Source organism: Dermacentor andersoni, chromosome 4 (genome assembly GCF_023375885.2).
Source record: "Dermacentor andersoni chromosome 4, qqDerAnde1_hic_scaffold, whole genome shotgun sequence".
Taxonomy (NCBI): Eukaryota; Metazoa; Arthropoda; class Arachnida; order Ixodida; family Ixodidae; genus Dermacentor; species Dermacentor andersoni.
Window position 1 is genome coordinate 39,081,496 of NC_092817.1, and position 15,698 is coordinate 39,097,193.

General features: G+C 42.9%; 2 protein-coding genes across 3 annotated transcripts in view; one reads left to right on the forward strand and one right to left on the reverse strand.

The window, feature by feature from the left end:
- Positions 1-1,259, forward strand: part of swm (Zinc finger protein swm) — an 81,649-nt gene extending 80,390 nt beyond the window's left edge. For both annotated transcript variants that reach the window (XM_050184026.2, XM_050184027.2), the window contains one exon: positions 23-1,259. In XM_050184026.2, the coding sequence (XP_050039983.1) occupies positions 23-106 (84 nt within the window). In that variant the 3' untranslated portion in view covers positions 107-1,259. The remainder of the gene's footprint in view (positions 1-22) is intronic.
- Positions 1,260-8,755: 7,496 nt separating this feature from the next.
- Positions 8,756-15,533, reverse strand: LOC126536953 (amidophosphoribosyltransferase-like). Its single transcript, XM_050184030.3, has 7 exons — positions 15,282-15,533; positions 14,149-14,419; positions 13,808-14,063; positions 11,896-12,126; positions 11,464-11,591; positions 10,554-10,775; positions 8,756-9,076 (listed from the first exon to the last, which is right to left on the reverse strand). Exons 1-7 carry the CDS (start codon positions 15,422-15,424, stop codon positions 8,810-8,812), a joined length of 1,518 nt encoding a protein of 505 aa, XP_050039987.1. The 5' UTR covers positions 15,425-15,533; the 3' UTR covers positions 8,756-8,809.
- Between the last annotated feature and the right edge of the window lie 165 nt (positions 15,534-15,698).

Genomic DNA, 15,698 nt, shown 5'->3' on the forward strand with positions numbered 1-15,698 from the left:
ATTTGCTCCATTGTGTCTGCAGTCAAACCTGGCCTTGGAAGAAGACCTTCTTCTTGTGGACGATGAAGAGGAGGAAGACAGCGAAGCTCGCTCCTGGCGACGATGATGGCCTCACCTTCACCTGTCATCCTTCTTATTTTTTTTTTTTTTTCTATTGTGACGCTTATTGTCAACTTTCTTGCGCGCTCCATTTATAATGTATTTCTGTACATATTGTGGCCTGTATGTCACTTTTTTTTTTTAACAATCTTGTGCATACGAAATAGTACACCCAAACATGCCACAACACAACATGGTGAAAGCAGAGCTTTGTTTTCATTTTTCTTTTGTTTGTGACTCGCATATTCGTAGATGTTGCTAGTTTCACCGTCTCTTTTTTCCCATTTGTACTTGACGCCACCGTTCCATCCTTAGTTGTCTGCATTCTTGCATGGGATTCACTTAGGCAACTTTGGCTTCCCATGCAGTTTTCGGCGAACTCTGTGGGCCAGTTCCAAACCCAATGCTACCGTTTTGTAGCATCTTAGTTATTAATGAGAGAATGCTTACCTTGGATCTGGTTTTAAGTTTATCGCACCTTCATGCAACATTAACCTCTTCAATTTCTTTCTTTTCTGCTTCAAAAAAAAAAAAAAAGCTTTTTTGGTTAATGTGCTAAGGTTCGAAACAGTCTTTTTCTCTTCCACTTTTTATTTTGAATATATATAACTTGGTTACAGAGCTCTAGACTCATTTTCATGCTAGTCGGCTTTGCGCCATTTTGACGTGATGGAAGGCAGTGACGTTGTTTGTTTAGGTCAGCTAGTGCATTTGCCCTAGCATGGTGGTTATCATACTGTGCTTTAGGATCTTTTTTTTTTCCCAGTTCTGCTGAATATGTATTCAGTGCCTTCAAGCGACAATTTTCGCTCTGCTGTTCAATTGATTGTCTTGGCCCAATCTTGGCTGTTTTTTTCCTCCTTTACTCTTTTCACAATGAGTTCTTCTTACTTTTTTTTCTTGCTTGGCAAGGTGTGTAAATAGTTTTTTCCGTAAAATAAAATTGCAACCAGTATGCAACACGTTACACATGCAACAGAGACACAGGATGCATGGTATGGATCTTGCAACTGCAAAAAAGGCAGACAAAAAAAAAAGAGAGAGAGAGAAAAAGAGAAGTGCTGAAAAAAAGAAAAAGAAAAGTGGAATAGCCAAATTTGTCACCTTTTTGCCAGTTTTTTATGGGTCCACACAGAAAAAAAAAAAGAAAGAAAACAAAACTGCTGTTGCGGCGGGGCTTCGATTACCAACACTGTTCTCCGTCCGTACCCTCAAACTTTCAATCCAAGCACCAGAAACAGAAGACAGGAAGTTTGGATTCAGAAGCCAAAAGATAAAGATTGACATGGTTTGGAGCTGCGATGGACAGCATGGTATTGTAAGTATAGCACATTCAAAAAGCACACAAGCTAATTTTTGTAGTTGTGTTTCAGGGTGAAATGGCATCCCATGGAAGTCGCAACACGAAGTATTTTGGTGCACTTTAACAAGGGTAAGTGACTTTTCCTGCTCATATCTCATGCAAGCATTAGCATTAAAGTGGTGTCTAATGGCACTTTTTTTTTTGTGATATGATGTGAAAGAATTTCTTTGTGTGGGATGTACTTTCGTGTACAAATGGAAAGTGAGAAAGTTAGCTACAACTAGAATGTATTTTCTCATTTCAGTTTTCTCCACTAGCCTTGGTATTGGCATGATTTTGGCTTGTACACTTTGTTTGAGGCTTATGCTCTCTTGTGCAGCCAGACACATAACACCATGAAATAGCAACCTTAAATTTTTACTCAAGAAGTTTTCTACTTTATGTCTTCTGATTTATGCTTGTGCTTAGTGGTGCTGTAAGGTCAACTTCTGGGATCAACAAAAAAGCACATTGCTCACTGAAACTTCCTTCTATAGCCAATCTGGGAGCACCTGGCACAGCAACAAGTGGTACTGCAGCTGGACTCATGTATATACTCATGTAACGGCCACAGGTTTATTTCTTTTTTTATGAGATTCGGGGTGAAAAATTAGGGTGCAGCCCCTACTCTCAGAGAAAAATACTTTTTTTTTCCCGTAAATATTTTCGATGGTACTTGCCTTTATTGAACTAAGTACTCGCTTGTACTGGCTCTGGCTGTTCTTGGCTATTCCCGTAGCATGTCTCCTGCCGGCTGGAATAAATGGCGACGGCAGTGTCTCTGTAACAACCGCTAAATCTTGGAGTCTGTGCTTTTCCTTCCTGGAGGCACCCAAAAGCTCGGCATGACTGACTTGTTTTGCCGACAATTAAAGAAAAGAAGCTTCAGAATTCTTGCACCATACAACAGATAACTCTGCCAACCTTCTCAATAATCAGGGGTGTAGCTTATATACGAATAATTTTTAAATATTATTTGGGGGGAATTTTTTTTACAAAGTTCTGGGTGCAGCTTTTACACGGGTGTGGCCATTGCACGAGTATATACGGTAGGTAGTTAATGTATGCATCAGTGCAATAGCCTTGCTTTGTAGAGGTACAAAGCACTTGTGCTGTTTTTCCATCATCCCTTGTACTTTAGTGCTGGTCTCAAAGCGCACTATATATCTATGGTGCAACTTACAGGTGTACAATATGTGCTGCCAACTTTCATTTACATGAACAGACACTTGTTATTAAAAGACCAGCCAGTTTGCGTTTTACAGCATGGTGATGTATACTGATCCACAGAGAATTTTGAACAAAATTGAATCCTGCAACGGTGAATTGGCAGCCCTTAAAAAGGAGGGATGCGAGTTTAAATATTTTCTGTATATTATGGCCAATTATGATGAAAATGCACAGACTTTATTCATTAGTTTTTCATGCCGATTTCAAATATGTGACAATTTTGCTTGTAGATCCATTAGTTCAGGAGATAGATAAAGCTACGACTCTTGTTTCTGGAGACAGTAGGAAAGAACTGCTCAGCAGAAATCTAATATTTTGGGGTAGGTAGATATAGTAGAACATTATTGATACGATTTCCCGGTGCCAACGTTGACAATCTAGAACACAAGAAAATGACCCAATACAGGTATGCGTTTTTACCGGTTCATGCGTTCCAGGAAGACAATCTTTCGGCACCAACATTCAGTAGATCGCCAAACTGCAATTGTATGATACATTCTCCAGCCGCGACATCCCATGCAAACAAGAGAAAAGGTGCGAGGCGAGCACGATCGAGAACAGTAGCCACCCGCCGCAGTGGCTTCCCCACAATAGTTGCCCGCCGGTCTCACGTGAAAACATCTGCGCGCACACAAGTTTCCTATTCTGGTACCAGAGATTCTCCTCCCGGGTCGTTGCACACTGCATTCACGGCTATCGCCGCCAGCCCTATTGCAATAAGCATATTCACCTATCTGTTTCACAGTGTGTGGGCCATAGGTGCCACTGGAAGCGTACTGCACGCCTTTTAACAGGTGATAACCCAAACGCACGGCCGTTCCCTGCTGCAGGCAGCACAAAGGGAGGGTCATGTATCGCTATGGTGGCGTTGTTGCGCACCAGCTCAATTTCGTTTATATTTCCTGTTGCAGTCTTAAAACAGTATGCAGTAGGAAAACGACAATGTGCATCTCGAGGTTACACCAGCTTGGCGCACTTCGTGCCACAACATTTTAGTGCCGAGTGGGCATGTCAAAACTTCCCACAAAAATGCTCCGTTTGAAGCAGCTGCTGACCCAAGCTGAATTCGAGGAGCACGAACGTAAGTTTGCCCCAAGCCGCAAAAACAACGCGTCTTGGTCCCCACGTGTCCCACCAGCTCTGTACGCGTCAGCGTTTCATGCTGAAATGATTCGCGCAACACTTCTGATTACTTTGATGACAACTGCACTTGAGTCTGCAAATTATTTTGTGAGTTCAGATCGCATGTTTTCCCGGTCAGCAAGTTTTTTTCTCTCATTTTTTCTTCAAAATGTATGAACAAGGTTTTACTGTACTAGAATATGCAGTATATGCAGTGCTTGAAGCAGTTTTCAAATCAAATAATGATTAGTCATTCTGCAGAAGATGATCAGAGTTCAGTGTCTGTACCATGACTATTGAGAAGAAAAAAAAAAATCGAATCTTGAAAGTATATGGGCACAACATTACAGTTTTGCTCCCAGCACTATCTGATTACTGATTGAACTTTATGTTAACGAAATGTTACAGTTTCGCCCAAAAGCAAAGCATCGATTGCAATAACAAATTATTAGACAGCGACACAAAGTAATAAAAGTAGCTTTATTGGCCGCATAAGCTTGTAAATATTCGCTTACTAACTGAACTAACAAGCATGCTGTCGCACATGCATAGACAAACATGAACACGCCTTACTCAATGTGTTCTCTTCCTCCTTGCCTTTCTCCCTTGTGCGCAGGAGGTCGAACCACCATCCTTCTCGGCTTACCCTCACACGCTTTCACGTGCACCGATAGCGTATGGCGCGCAGCTGCGATGTTACCACACTTGGACTTTATAATGAACAGCAGGGCAACGCCGACGACAGCTGCAGATATGCACCAGGAGTGTCCATATAGTTGTTATCACAATAAAAACAATAATGGCTCTAGCTGTTCTAGATCATGGGATATCACTCCAACAATTAGTAAATTGACCAAAAAAACATGTTTTGTGAAAAAGTGCTTTTTCAGTGTCAACTTCAGCTCAGATTCAACTCGTATATGTAGCACAACATGATATTTCAGGTAAAATAGTGGCCTTACAAGTAAAATTTAAATTATGGGGTTTTACGTGCCAAAACCACTTTGATTATGAGGCACGCGGTAGTGGGGGACTCCGGAAATTTAGACTACCTGGGGTTCTTCAACGTGCATCTAAATGTTCTTATAAGTATAAAATTATATTGTATACATGTACAGAGAGAGTAGCTGTATAATTTTGTGCCATTTTTTTTGTTTTTAGAACCCAGTCACCCTTATGTTAACCAAACCTTATGTAATCAAGAGGCCTACAAAACATTGTCTGGTCGAGCAAAAGCATCAGTTATACAACAGATTACTGGCCAATTTCAAAAAAATTGCAGCAGATCCAATGAGTTGGAATCTATATACAGCGAAGCTTTGTTTGAGTGCATAAAGAGTCGAAACACAAGTATGCATGCACGTATACACAAAAATTATACCGAGCCTTTGTTTAAGTGGAATTGTTGACTACTACCGAGTACGAGGGACACGTTGAACACATGAGGGTTTTGGAGCCAGCATGCACATACATACGAAATGCAATTCAAATCCACTCTATCCGCAAGAACCGTTTATTTCCTCATTACCATGCAGCCGTGGATTCCTGAAGGCAAGCTTTCTGGTTCTTTTCTTCTTTCCCCCACACCGCCGGTGGTGGCGCAGATGCAAGCTCCATCTGGTGGTGCTGCAAGGCACCCAGCGGCGCGCTCAGCGTGTGTGCTCCGTTGATTGGTTGGCCTATTCAGCAAGGTAGCAGCCAGGCTGCAGCTCCCACGGTCATGAAACACAGCGAGGTTCGCAAAAAAAAGCTTCGCTTTTAAAACAAAGCTTGACGTTGCAGAGTCGACAGACGTCCACAAATTTGCGAATGCAGTTTGTGAACAAGAAGCCAGCTGTGGTATACAACTTGATGACGGTCTGAAGCAAACTTATTCTGTTGGTGTATGAGTGAATACCACTCACACACCGTGAAATTTGAACTTGCTTTACCACTGGACAAGAACAGCTTCAGCACGGACGTGATGTTGCAGCAATGCACATTTGCCATTCAACATTTCTCGCTATTGCAGTTGCTGCTGTTATGATTTAAATACCAGAATCTCATCACCTTCTCCAAGTTTGAAATTCTGTGCTGTATATTTGATTTTGTAAGAGAGGTGACCCACTGTCATGTTCTGCTGGTGAGCACAAGGTCACAGATTTGAATCTCAGCTGCTGTGGTCATATTTTAATGGGAATGGAATGCAAGAGTGCTCATGCGTCAAGCATACTGATTTTGTACAAACGTACCGAGTCATTAAGTGCTACGCGTAAAGCCTGTAATTTATTAAACGTTTTTAAAAATGTACATCGCTGCCGATCGCACTACACCGCTCAGTGGGATTTTCAGCCGCCCCTACCCATATGAGTTAAATCACCCAATTGACGTCAGTAGGGCGAGCTATCCAATTGACTGCCCGGGGCGCATCATTGATAATTTTTCCACCTTTATGGTGAACAAATGATGTTCGTAATAGTTGGAATGTTAGTAATGCACAAGAACAATTTCACTACACTTAAGCACCTCCGGCACACAGCAAGCGTCGTCTGCTTGTGTTACAACATGCTCCATTTTGACGAGAGCTCCGTGGTCAGAGTCGGTCTGTCTTTTCGCGAGCACTATAATTCGAATTTGTTGCATTGTGGACTGCAAACATAGCGACTGGCAATATGTCAAGCTGAGGCATGTCCCTCTGCAAGGCAGCAGACGAGCGAACTGGCTGCAGCACCAGGATTTGCGTGTTTACGGCCGTCACTTCACACTGGAAGATTACTAACGCAATAGCGTTTCGCGAGTCCGGTATTAGGGTAAATGCAAGCGCAAGGGAACAGGGCCTGGCGGTTTGACCGCGTCGTTCACGGGATGAGCAGAAGCGCAGATGTGAATGGTCTGCACGATGCAGCCACCTGGTGGCACAGAGCTCAATCGCACACAGTAGCAGCAACGAAATGTATTCTTTGCTGCTGGCGTAAATTTTTCGCAGAAGTGTAATCATTAACACATTGTTTTTGTAAATGTTTAAGATGTTTTACACTTGGTTAGAGCGATATTAGCTCTTTGTTTGGCTGGTTAAGCTCTGCGCCAATGGGTGGCTGGACCGTGGATACCGATCAGGTACGTCTACGCTAAAGTTCCTTCATCAGTTTGAGTTTATGCCTCCACCGTTCCGTCGAAATTCGCAGCTCGCTTGTGGTTACCGGAATACCAGACACGTTCGGCGCTGCGACAGAATGCTCGCAACGCACGCTCTCGCTTGGGGTCAACTGCCAAGCAGCTGGCGGAGAGTTTGGAGAGGCTTCGTGCACTCGCTCCTAGAGAACCAGAAGTCAACACGACGTGCCATCATGATGCAGAGCCAGTGAAGGCGGAGCTTAGCCCCGATCACTCGGCGAACGAGTTGAGTAGAAAATACATGACCGTGGAGGAGGGTAACTTGTAATCGTCTGTAGCTCTCTTAATATGAGATGCATCACACAAATTGTGGCGCGAATGATTAACTTTGCCTCTACCCTACGCGTCTACAAAATTTGTCCAAACCATTTCAGGGGCCCTTTAAAGAATAGCAGTTGGTCAAAATTCATTCAGAGCCTTACACTTTGCTTCAGCAAACATTTGCATCCACTTTTTCTCGGTGTTTGACCACCTTGTTTTCGAGTTGCAGATGGCATCTTTTACCCTTCTGTTGGTTTCTTGAACTCAAGCATGGTGCTAAACAAGTAAGTACAGCCAACAATCTGCAAGAAACATATGTCCATTTGGCTGCCTGCAGGTTGCATCCGTCTTTGATAACGTACACTTCGCGATGAAATGCTTTCATAAAGCTCTTCCACATTTTATTCAACAAGCATGGGGCGTCTTTCAAGAAGTAACTATTAAGCACTCTGCTTTTCATGCAAACGTCACAGCACAAGACATGTGCGCATCTTTTATCTACATTCCAGTATTTGCGGTGGTACCGTGTCACTATCATATTCGGCACATATGGTACTTAAAATATTTTGTAGTGGATTTGCAAATATACATAGCGAATTTGACGTTTTAGCAGAATAGATTACCAGAAAAAATGGCACGATTATTTGGAGTACATGCAGAAAGAGGCTAGCGTGTGCCAAGGGTTCTGAATTTTCCTGTAATACAAGGCCAGCAGGAATCCAAATTGCTATTGTTTGTGTAAGCAGCCCAAAATTTAGTGATTTACTGTGTCAGTACTAGTGCATGTTAGTCCAGGATACAGCTTTGAATTGCAGGGTAGCTAGATGTCGGGCTGCTTAGAAATCCACATTCTCGGATGCTGACCTTTATAACGATGCCAATTATATAGTTTTTCACATAAGTTTCTTGAGCACACAGCATGCAAGAGAGAGCCCTGTTACATTCCGGGCACCCAGCCAAAAAAATAAGGAATCTTGAGGCATTAAATGATCTTAGCATAGCCTCCTGTATACTTTTGTGCCTGCCGGATCAACTCAAAACTGCCATTGTCCCTGCGAACACGTCACATGGTGAAAGTTGGCCCTTATTGAGGGCAAGGTAACAGCAAACAGTGCCCGAGCTTGGTGAGCGAACCATGTAGCTGTAGCAGAGAGAGTGTATCTCGGCAGCAACAGTGGTTCCAAGTGGCAGGTGCAGGTGGCACAGACTGCATTGTTTAGAAAAACAACTAGAGACAGAACTTTATATTTTATTTATTGCAGTATAGATGTTTTATTGCTGAACTGCCGTTTATCAGCAGCAAACATCAAAAATGCAAAAATATACAGTTATTTTCTTCCGACCTGTGTTTTACAGAAATGGGTCTTAACGCGCACTCTGCTTGGACATAGCATCACAAGCTGTCGCTACTGGCACTGTTACTGCCGTCCAGGTCTACAATTGCCTGGTGTTCCATGAAGGGAAATGTATGTACAAACAAATTACAGTCTCTATTGTTCATTATGCCTAAATTTTGGGGATCTTCTGAGCAGCGCATATACACAGACAGAACAGACTCAAACCTGTTTATTGTTACTAAAATTTGCAGCCACGACTGTTCAGCTACCACTCAAGTTGGACCGGGTACTTCCCAGTGAGGCATGCTGTGCAGTGGCCGACCTCCTTGTTGCCACCGTTGGGACGTTGGACGCCCCTCTGAACAGCAGCGGTCAGACCTTCGACGGATAGGTAGACTAGGCTGGCAGCCCCGAGTGTGTCTGCCAGCTGCTTGGCATCCAGCGTATTGGCAATGAGCTCCTCCTTCGTTGGAATGTTTATACCCATGTAACACGGGTAGTGCAGAGGAGGCGAGGCGATGCGGATGTGCACCTGAAAGAACAGACGGGGCACAGAGACGCTGAAGGTGTCTCCAAGGGGCTCTTGAGACAAAGCATGTTGCTGTGTGTGAAATAAATGTGATGATGTGATTGTGAAGTGATTGGGGCCAGCAAGCAGTTATCCCTCTCAAGACAAGCCCAGACAGCACGCCACATCCAAAAATAGTCCAAACCAAGCAAAATAGTGCACCAAATGAATTTATTAATAAGTACAGCTAACTGCAACCAAAAACATGGTTAGAACAACTGAAAGTTGAGCAAGATGGTAGAAATTTATGTTGCCTAAACTTAAAGGCAGATGTACAAGCATGGACATGAGGAGGAACGAAAGAATGGCAATTGTGTTGCCCTTTTCATTCCTTCTTGTGTCCATGTTTGCATGCCTGCCTTTCAGAAACATAGAAGCATGGTTTGTACAATACATATTTATACTATTTCAGAGAGTAACAGAGTTTGTTGAGTTGACCAAAAACTGTTCGCTGTAACTTTAATTATCTTCCTCTATCGGCAATGGTGACATGTACTTTCCAACTGAACTCTCCCGATTTTCAACAATATTTACTGATATAAATAAATACTCTGTTCCAGACTCTTGTAAATTTCCTTAAAAACGTTGGAATAAAGCACAGCAAGTCAAGTAGCGATATCTACTCTAACAAAGAGAAAACAAAGACAACTGTTTTCTGTGCAAAGTGTGCTTTGACTGCACATGTGAGGTGACTTCACATAATGCAAGCATCACAAGAAACACCTTAATGACCCTACAAACACTGAAATATTTGCAGTGAACTTAAGCATCTCGGGCAGAAGTCAAAGCTATAGGGGCATGCATATTTGTTGTATATTCATCCATTACGTTTTTTTCTTTCTAGAGCTTGTATGTATGTGTGTGTATGTATATATATATTACACATTTCTTTTTTTGGCCACCAGTTAGTAAAGAAAGTTATATATAACCATGCAAAATGAAATTATCTCCTGGTCAAGAGGGAGTTAAAAATTGGCTGCTAGATGGCAGCTATGATAACTCACTGCAGTATTCTGGCCTAAGTGACCACATACACATCACATACACAAGCCACCAGCTAAGCGTATGTCACTTAAATCACGTTCAAGCACTGCAAACTGCTTGAATTCCACAAATGTTCACCGATTCCTGCAGTTGTGCATTTGACGAAAAAGTCATAGTCTTATTTTGTATTTGTGTCAGCTTCCTGGCAAAGATTTAAAGCACCATTCATATGTAAAAAAATACATATTCAAGTTATTATTCTCTGCTCACTTGAAAATTGAAAAAAGAAAATGGATCAACAGTTCCACTCTTGAAAGACTGTTTAAAGCAAGTCCTTTTTCTTCTTCTGGGTACTGCAGTATCTGAACAATTCTAGCCATGCAAAACCCCTGCACAGTCTTAAATATGGCCAAAGTGTGCAAAGCATACTGCTACAAATTGTCTTGCGTAAACAAACCTCTTTAGCACCAGCCTCCTTGAGCAACTTGATGATGCTTCCCACAGTAGTGCCTCGCACAATGGAGTCATCAATGAGAATGATGCGCTTGCCATGGAAGTTGTCGGACAGCGGGCCAAATTTTTTCGCAACACCAAGCTGTCTTAGACGAGTGCTTGGTTGAATGAAAGTGCGGCCGACATAACGGTTTTTGCAGAGGACTTCTGCGTATGGTATCCCCGTCTGCAAAGTGATTAAAATGACACATAGCTTAATAAATGAAACACCTGTCATGTCGGCAACAAATCTACATGCAGGGCTATAAGGATAACCCCAAATTTGCAGTCTCGAAAATGAACTTGTAAACAGCTGAATGATAGATTAGATTGATTTATTTACTTGAATGTCTCAAAATGCAACACTTCGGCTATCAGGACACGCTAATGAAGGACTCCAGATGATGTTTGCTGATTTCAACCCACATTTTGTTATGTTTAATTTAATTTTGCATTGCTTTCTTATATGCCACACTAAGTGGCTGATTCCAGCTATAGCGGTGGCATCCATGTAATGTCCCAGCCAATAACAAAAGGCAAAAAGAATGGAAAATGAAATGCATTCATAGAAAATACAGCTCCTGGAGTTCTTTAATATGCATGTAATTCTAAGAACATGGAAAACTTTCTAGACCAAACCGATTAGGATGTGGCTGTCACATTTTGTGACATCCAGATAACGTCTGACCTCGTGCTGAGCAGCAGAACACCACAGACACTAAGCCAACCCAGCAAGCCTAGTAAGCAATCCTCATCCTGCCCGATTATAAGCGCCGATAATGTGAAAGCATATGTTCTGTGTGATGCTTCTGCACATTGTTGCATGGAAAGACAATACTGCCTTTTGGAAAGTGCAAACATAGGTTAGCCTTTACCATCTCGGAAAACCCAAGTGCAGCAGGGGTTGCAGACTCTGGTACCGTGCTGACAATGTCGGCCTCAACAGCAGCTTCTCGGGCAAGCTGCTTGCCGCATTCCCTCCTTACAGTGTAAACCATTTGACCTTAAAGTGAACAAAGAAAAAGTTATAGCACATGGTAACATTTCTCAATTGAGTCCTTCATATTTAATGTGTTTCATGCTGGTTGATTTGGTACATACTTGTGAATGAACAGGAAACGAGCGCAGATGTGTACACAGAGGAAGATATGGATGGGAGAAGCTCTGGACTTTTTAGTGGAGTGCTCGTCAAGTTTATTTTTTCTTTTGTGCGCATTTGTTTGCTGGTTTCCTGTTCATTCACAAGTTTCACATAGGTGACTACATGTGTGCATAAGGATATTACAACATTACTGCCTATGGCTTACCTTCAAAGATGCTGTCTGGCCTTGCAAAATAAACGTATTCAAAAATGCAAAATGCTGGAGGCGCAGTGTAGGGCCTCGGAACCACGCAGACTGACTTGGGCCCATGTTTCGTAATCTCCACAATTTCACCTGGAAGTACTTCGCGGTAAAGCACTCCGCTGACGGACTTGAAGGCACAGGACTCTGACGACACAACCCAACCTTCATATTCAAACTGTGGGTTGGTTTTGTCTGCAACAGACGAACAAGTACAAGATATACTCTTAATTAAAACAGGAAAATCCAAAAATGTGCATTTAATGTTGAGGCCGGGCCTCAAATGAGTGCTTAAAAAAAATATCCTGCCCCTTCATAACATGGAATGCCGCTAAAATATCCTTTCTTTGTTTTTCTGATCGACAGGCTGAGTCAAAAGTTCATGGGATGTGGTGTCTGAGAAAAAGCTGAATATTTCCTGTTACTGGGCCTGCCACCTGAATTTTAAATGTGCTACGTGCACTGTGTATGTGACCAACATAACATTGTACTGTTTTAATCGCTGCAAGCTAAAACTGGGCTGCCATTCAACTTTTTCACAAGACCTACATCCCGGACACTTTTGACCCCGCCCATACAAGGTCATAGGACTGCACACGTCATGAGAAACATGCTAAAAAATTTTTTTTACTTTGTTTCACAATTTCACCTTTAGTTGCAATACAAAAACATAAGCGGACTAATCGAGAATAATATTTATCCAGATTAAGAGAGCAGACCACATTTGAGGTTATTTAACAGACACTGGTTCTAGCAGTGTGCATGCATGTTATGTTATGCATGCATGCTATGTGTGTGAAGTCACTTAAATTTTAATAACTTTCTTGTACTTGCGTGCACTTTCTCCTTGTTTTTGACAAGCTGAATCTCTTGGATGATCCACAATGTAGCCATTGTGGTGGTAATCAGACTAAGTAACATATGGTGCTTTACAACACTAGATTAATCAGTAATGCAAAACAATGGAAAGTATCTGATTTTTATTTTCTAACTATAGAAGACAAAAGACAAACAAAAAAAAGAGGTCTCCTTGGAATACTAGTTCTTAAAATTTCACATCTTTGCCTATGCACTTGCACTTAAAGAAAGAAACCCTTCAAGACCAATGCAATTGCAAAAAATGGATGTCAGTAATAATGGATTTTCTCCTTCTGGTAGCTACTTATCTTCCTTAAAACCAAGTTCATAGAGTCCTATTGCACAGTCAAGATGTGCACCATATAATCTTCTGTAAATGGTATCAACCAGGCATGCACGTACAATCTCACCTGAACATGACCAGTAACATGTTTCATGTACAATTTCTCCATCTAGATATGAGTGAAATTGCATGGCTTTGCATGCATGTGCTGACACTCGCCACTTTCCTTAGTGGGCACCTGTACGTTTGTTAATTATATGTTCGCTGTCTTAAGGCAATGTTGCCATTATGGGTCTAAGTTTACTGATTATAAATCTCAACCACAAAACTGTATTATCTTATCTGTGAAACTTGTCTGTCATATTGAATGTCAAACCGCACATCGTACCGACTACCCCAGCAATCTTAACGAGATAGCAAGACCATTACACCGTGTCTACACAAATTCACTACACCGCATGCTGTAACACATAAAAAGCTTCCTATGATAACGGTGCCATTGTGAACAACAGTTCTCTAGAAAACTCAGAAACATTCTTTTACGACTTCATCAGTGACAATTACTTGCTTCACTGCTACTAGTAAAAGTAATGCTTACAAAATAAAAAAACTTCTACATTAATATGTACACAATTTAGATAATGGAAATAGAAGTGACTTCATGTAAGTGCAAGGAGTAATGCTTGATAGGATGTGCCCCCACACGTTCTAGAGGCAATAACATAATTAATGTACCTTTGATTCCACTGGGTGGAACTAGGACCCCTATGCTCAGTGGTCTGTTTCCAAACGGGTCACGAACTGCATAGATGGTGTCATCGTACATCATAATGAGCGAATACGCCGTAGGTGTCAGGGTCATGAGATGCCTTATGCGTGCTGGCCAATTGGGGCCATCTTCCTCTTCTCCCGATGGCGGAGGCTGACTCAGAATTTGCATGATTAGCTCAGAATCCGATCCTGTCGTTAGCCCCACACCCTTGTTGAGGATCTGCAAAAGCAATTCACTACTGTAATGCACAGAAACCGCATACTTGTTGAAATGCTTTTTTTTTTTTTTTTTTACAAATTCTCACCTTCCTGCGAAGAGCAATGGCGTTTACCAGCTCTCCATTGTGAGCTATGGCAAGCAGGCCGTGGTTTGTATGTACAACAAAAGGCTGAGCCAATTCGTGCTCCGAGCCGCCGGTGGTTGAATAACGTGTATGGCCTACACCAAGATTTCCCTTCAGTTTCGTCATGGAGTCCTCATTAAAAACATTGCTCACAAGGCCCATTCCTCTGTGAACAGCGAACTTCTTGAGGCTTTCACCCTGGCTTGTCACAATACCAGCACTTTCCTGTCCTCTGTAATCAGCACAAAATATGACTAGTCTAGAACAGCTAGAACAATAAAGAACTTGACAAGTACTAAACCTATGCAAAATAAACGTAGTCGACCAACTGCTCTGACCAGCACATGCTTTTACTGCCTAAGTGATACAAGACACAAAGATTTTGAGCTCCCAACTTTTTTTTTCCTTTTTTTTTGTCTCGGTGGTTTTGTTAATTTAGTTGTGGCCTCAAATTACCTTATTGCCACAAACTACTCATGACTATCGATTCTTTTTAATCCTGTTGTGCCAGTATAAAGTTTAAAACAAAAGAGCCAATCAGTCTAACACTCGTGGTTTGCTGCCTGCTTAATATATTGCGAACTGTTTTATGAGACCTTCAGCTATTCTTGCGCACCGTTTTTCTTCGCCCCGCGCAGATCTGCTGGTTATGCTAGCGGTCTAAATAAAGACAATGCTCCCTGCGAATACAGATGGCGTTACAGTCTTTGCTGTTGGTTTCGCTTTCGAAGCGCGCGAACCGCACAACGAAGTCGTCGCCTTGTTGATGGTTTATGTATCATTCGCGATTTCTCAGTCGTGTGACCGCCCTTAATATTTCGAATAGGCAAAGGTCATATATTTATATTGCGAATGCTGTGCTGGACGGGCACTGCTCGTGTCGCCATCATACCTCAGCTGCGTCTTATCGTCCGTTATCAATGGCCTTAGGCCCTTGGCAGTGTGGGCTGATGGACAGCGTCACCGGCTAGCTCCTCGAGCACGGCATCGCGATAAATCGCCGCGCGCCGTCGTGTTCTTGCGGTGGCGCTCACCTACACCAAGCAAGTAAATCGCCCGATACCACAGGCATGCGCTGCGATGGTCAAACCCACCTGTGCTGCAGGGCGACAAGTCCGAGGCAGATTATGTGGCTCACGTCCAAGTTGCTCGGCCACTCTCCGCTCGCGATGCAGCCAAACACCCCGCATGCTTCGCGCAGTTCGTGCTCTTCGTCGAACTGCACTTCTCGAGCCATGCTGGCGGTGTCCTGTGCTGTCCTGCTGAAAGTATTGGCTGGGCGCACTTGGCGGTGGCCGCAACGGACGGGGCCCGAAACCGCGCGTTGCCTCGGCTGTGAAATCTGTACTCCACGCAGCTCGCCGTCGCCGCAATCGGCGAGCACGTGGTGCCATTTTCGCCCTCCTCGCCGTCTACTCGCTTGCTGGGCAGCACCCCTCGCCAGTCGTTCTTCGGCGATACTCTTCCGTGATAACGATCCCACCGGCAAGGTTAGCACGGCTTGCCTCTTG

Coding starts and splice junctions, on each gene's coding strand:
- LOC126536953 (XM_050184030.3), bottom strand. CDS start 15,424: ATGGCTCGAGAAGTGCAGTTCGACGAAGAGCACGAACTGCGCGAAGCA. Junction 14,420..15,281: donor CTTGTCGCCCTGCAGCACAG/GTGGGTTTGACC, acceptor TGCTGATTACAG/AGGACAGGAAAGTGCTGGTA. Junction 9,077..10,553: donor AGGAGGCTGGTGCTAAAGAG/GTTTGTTTACGC, acceptor CTGTTCTTTCAG/GTGCACATCCGCATCGCCTC.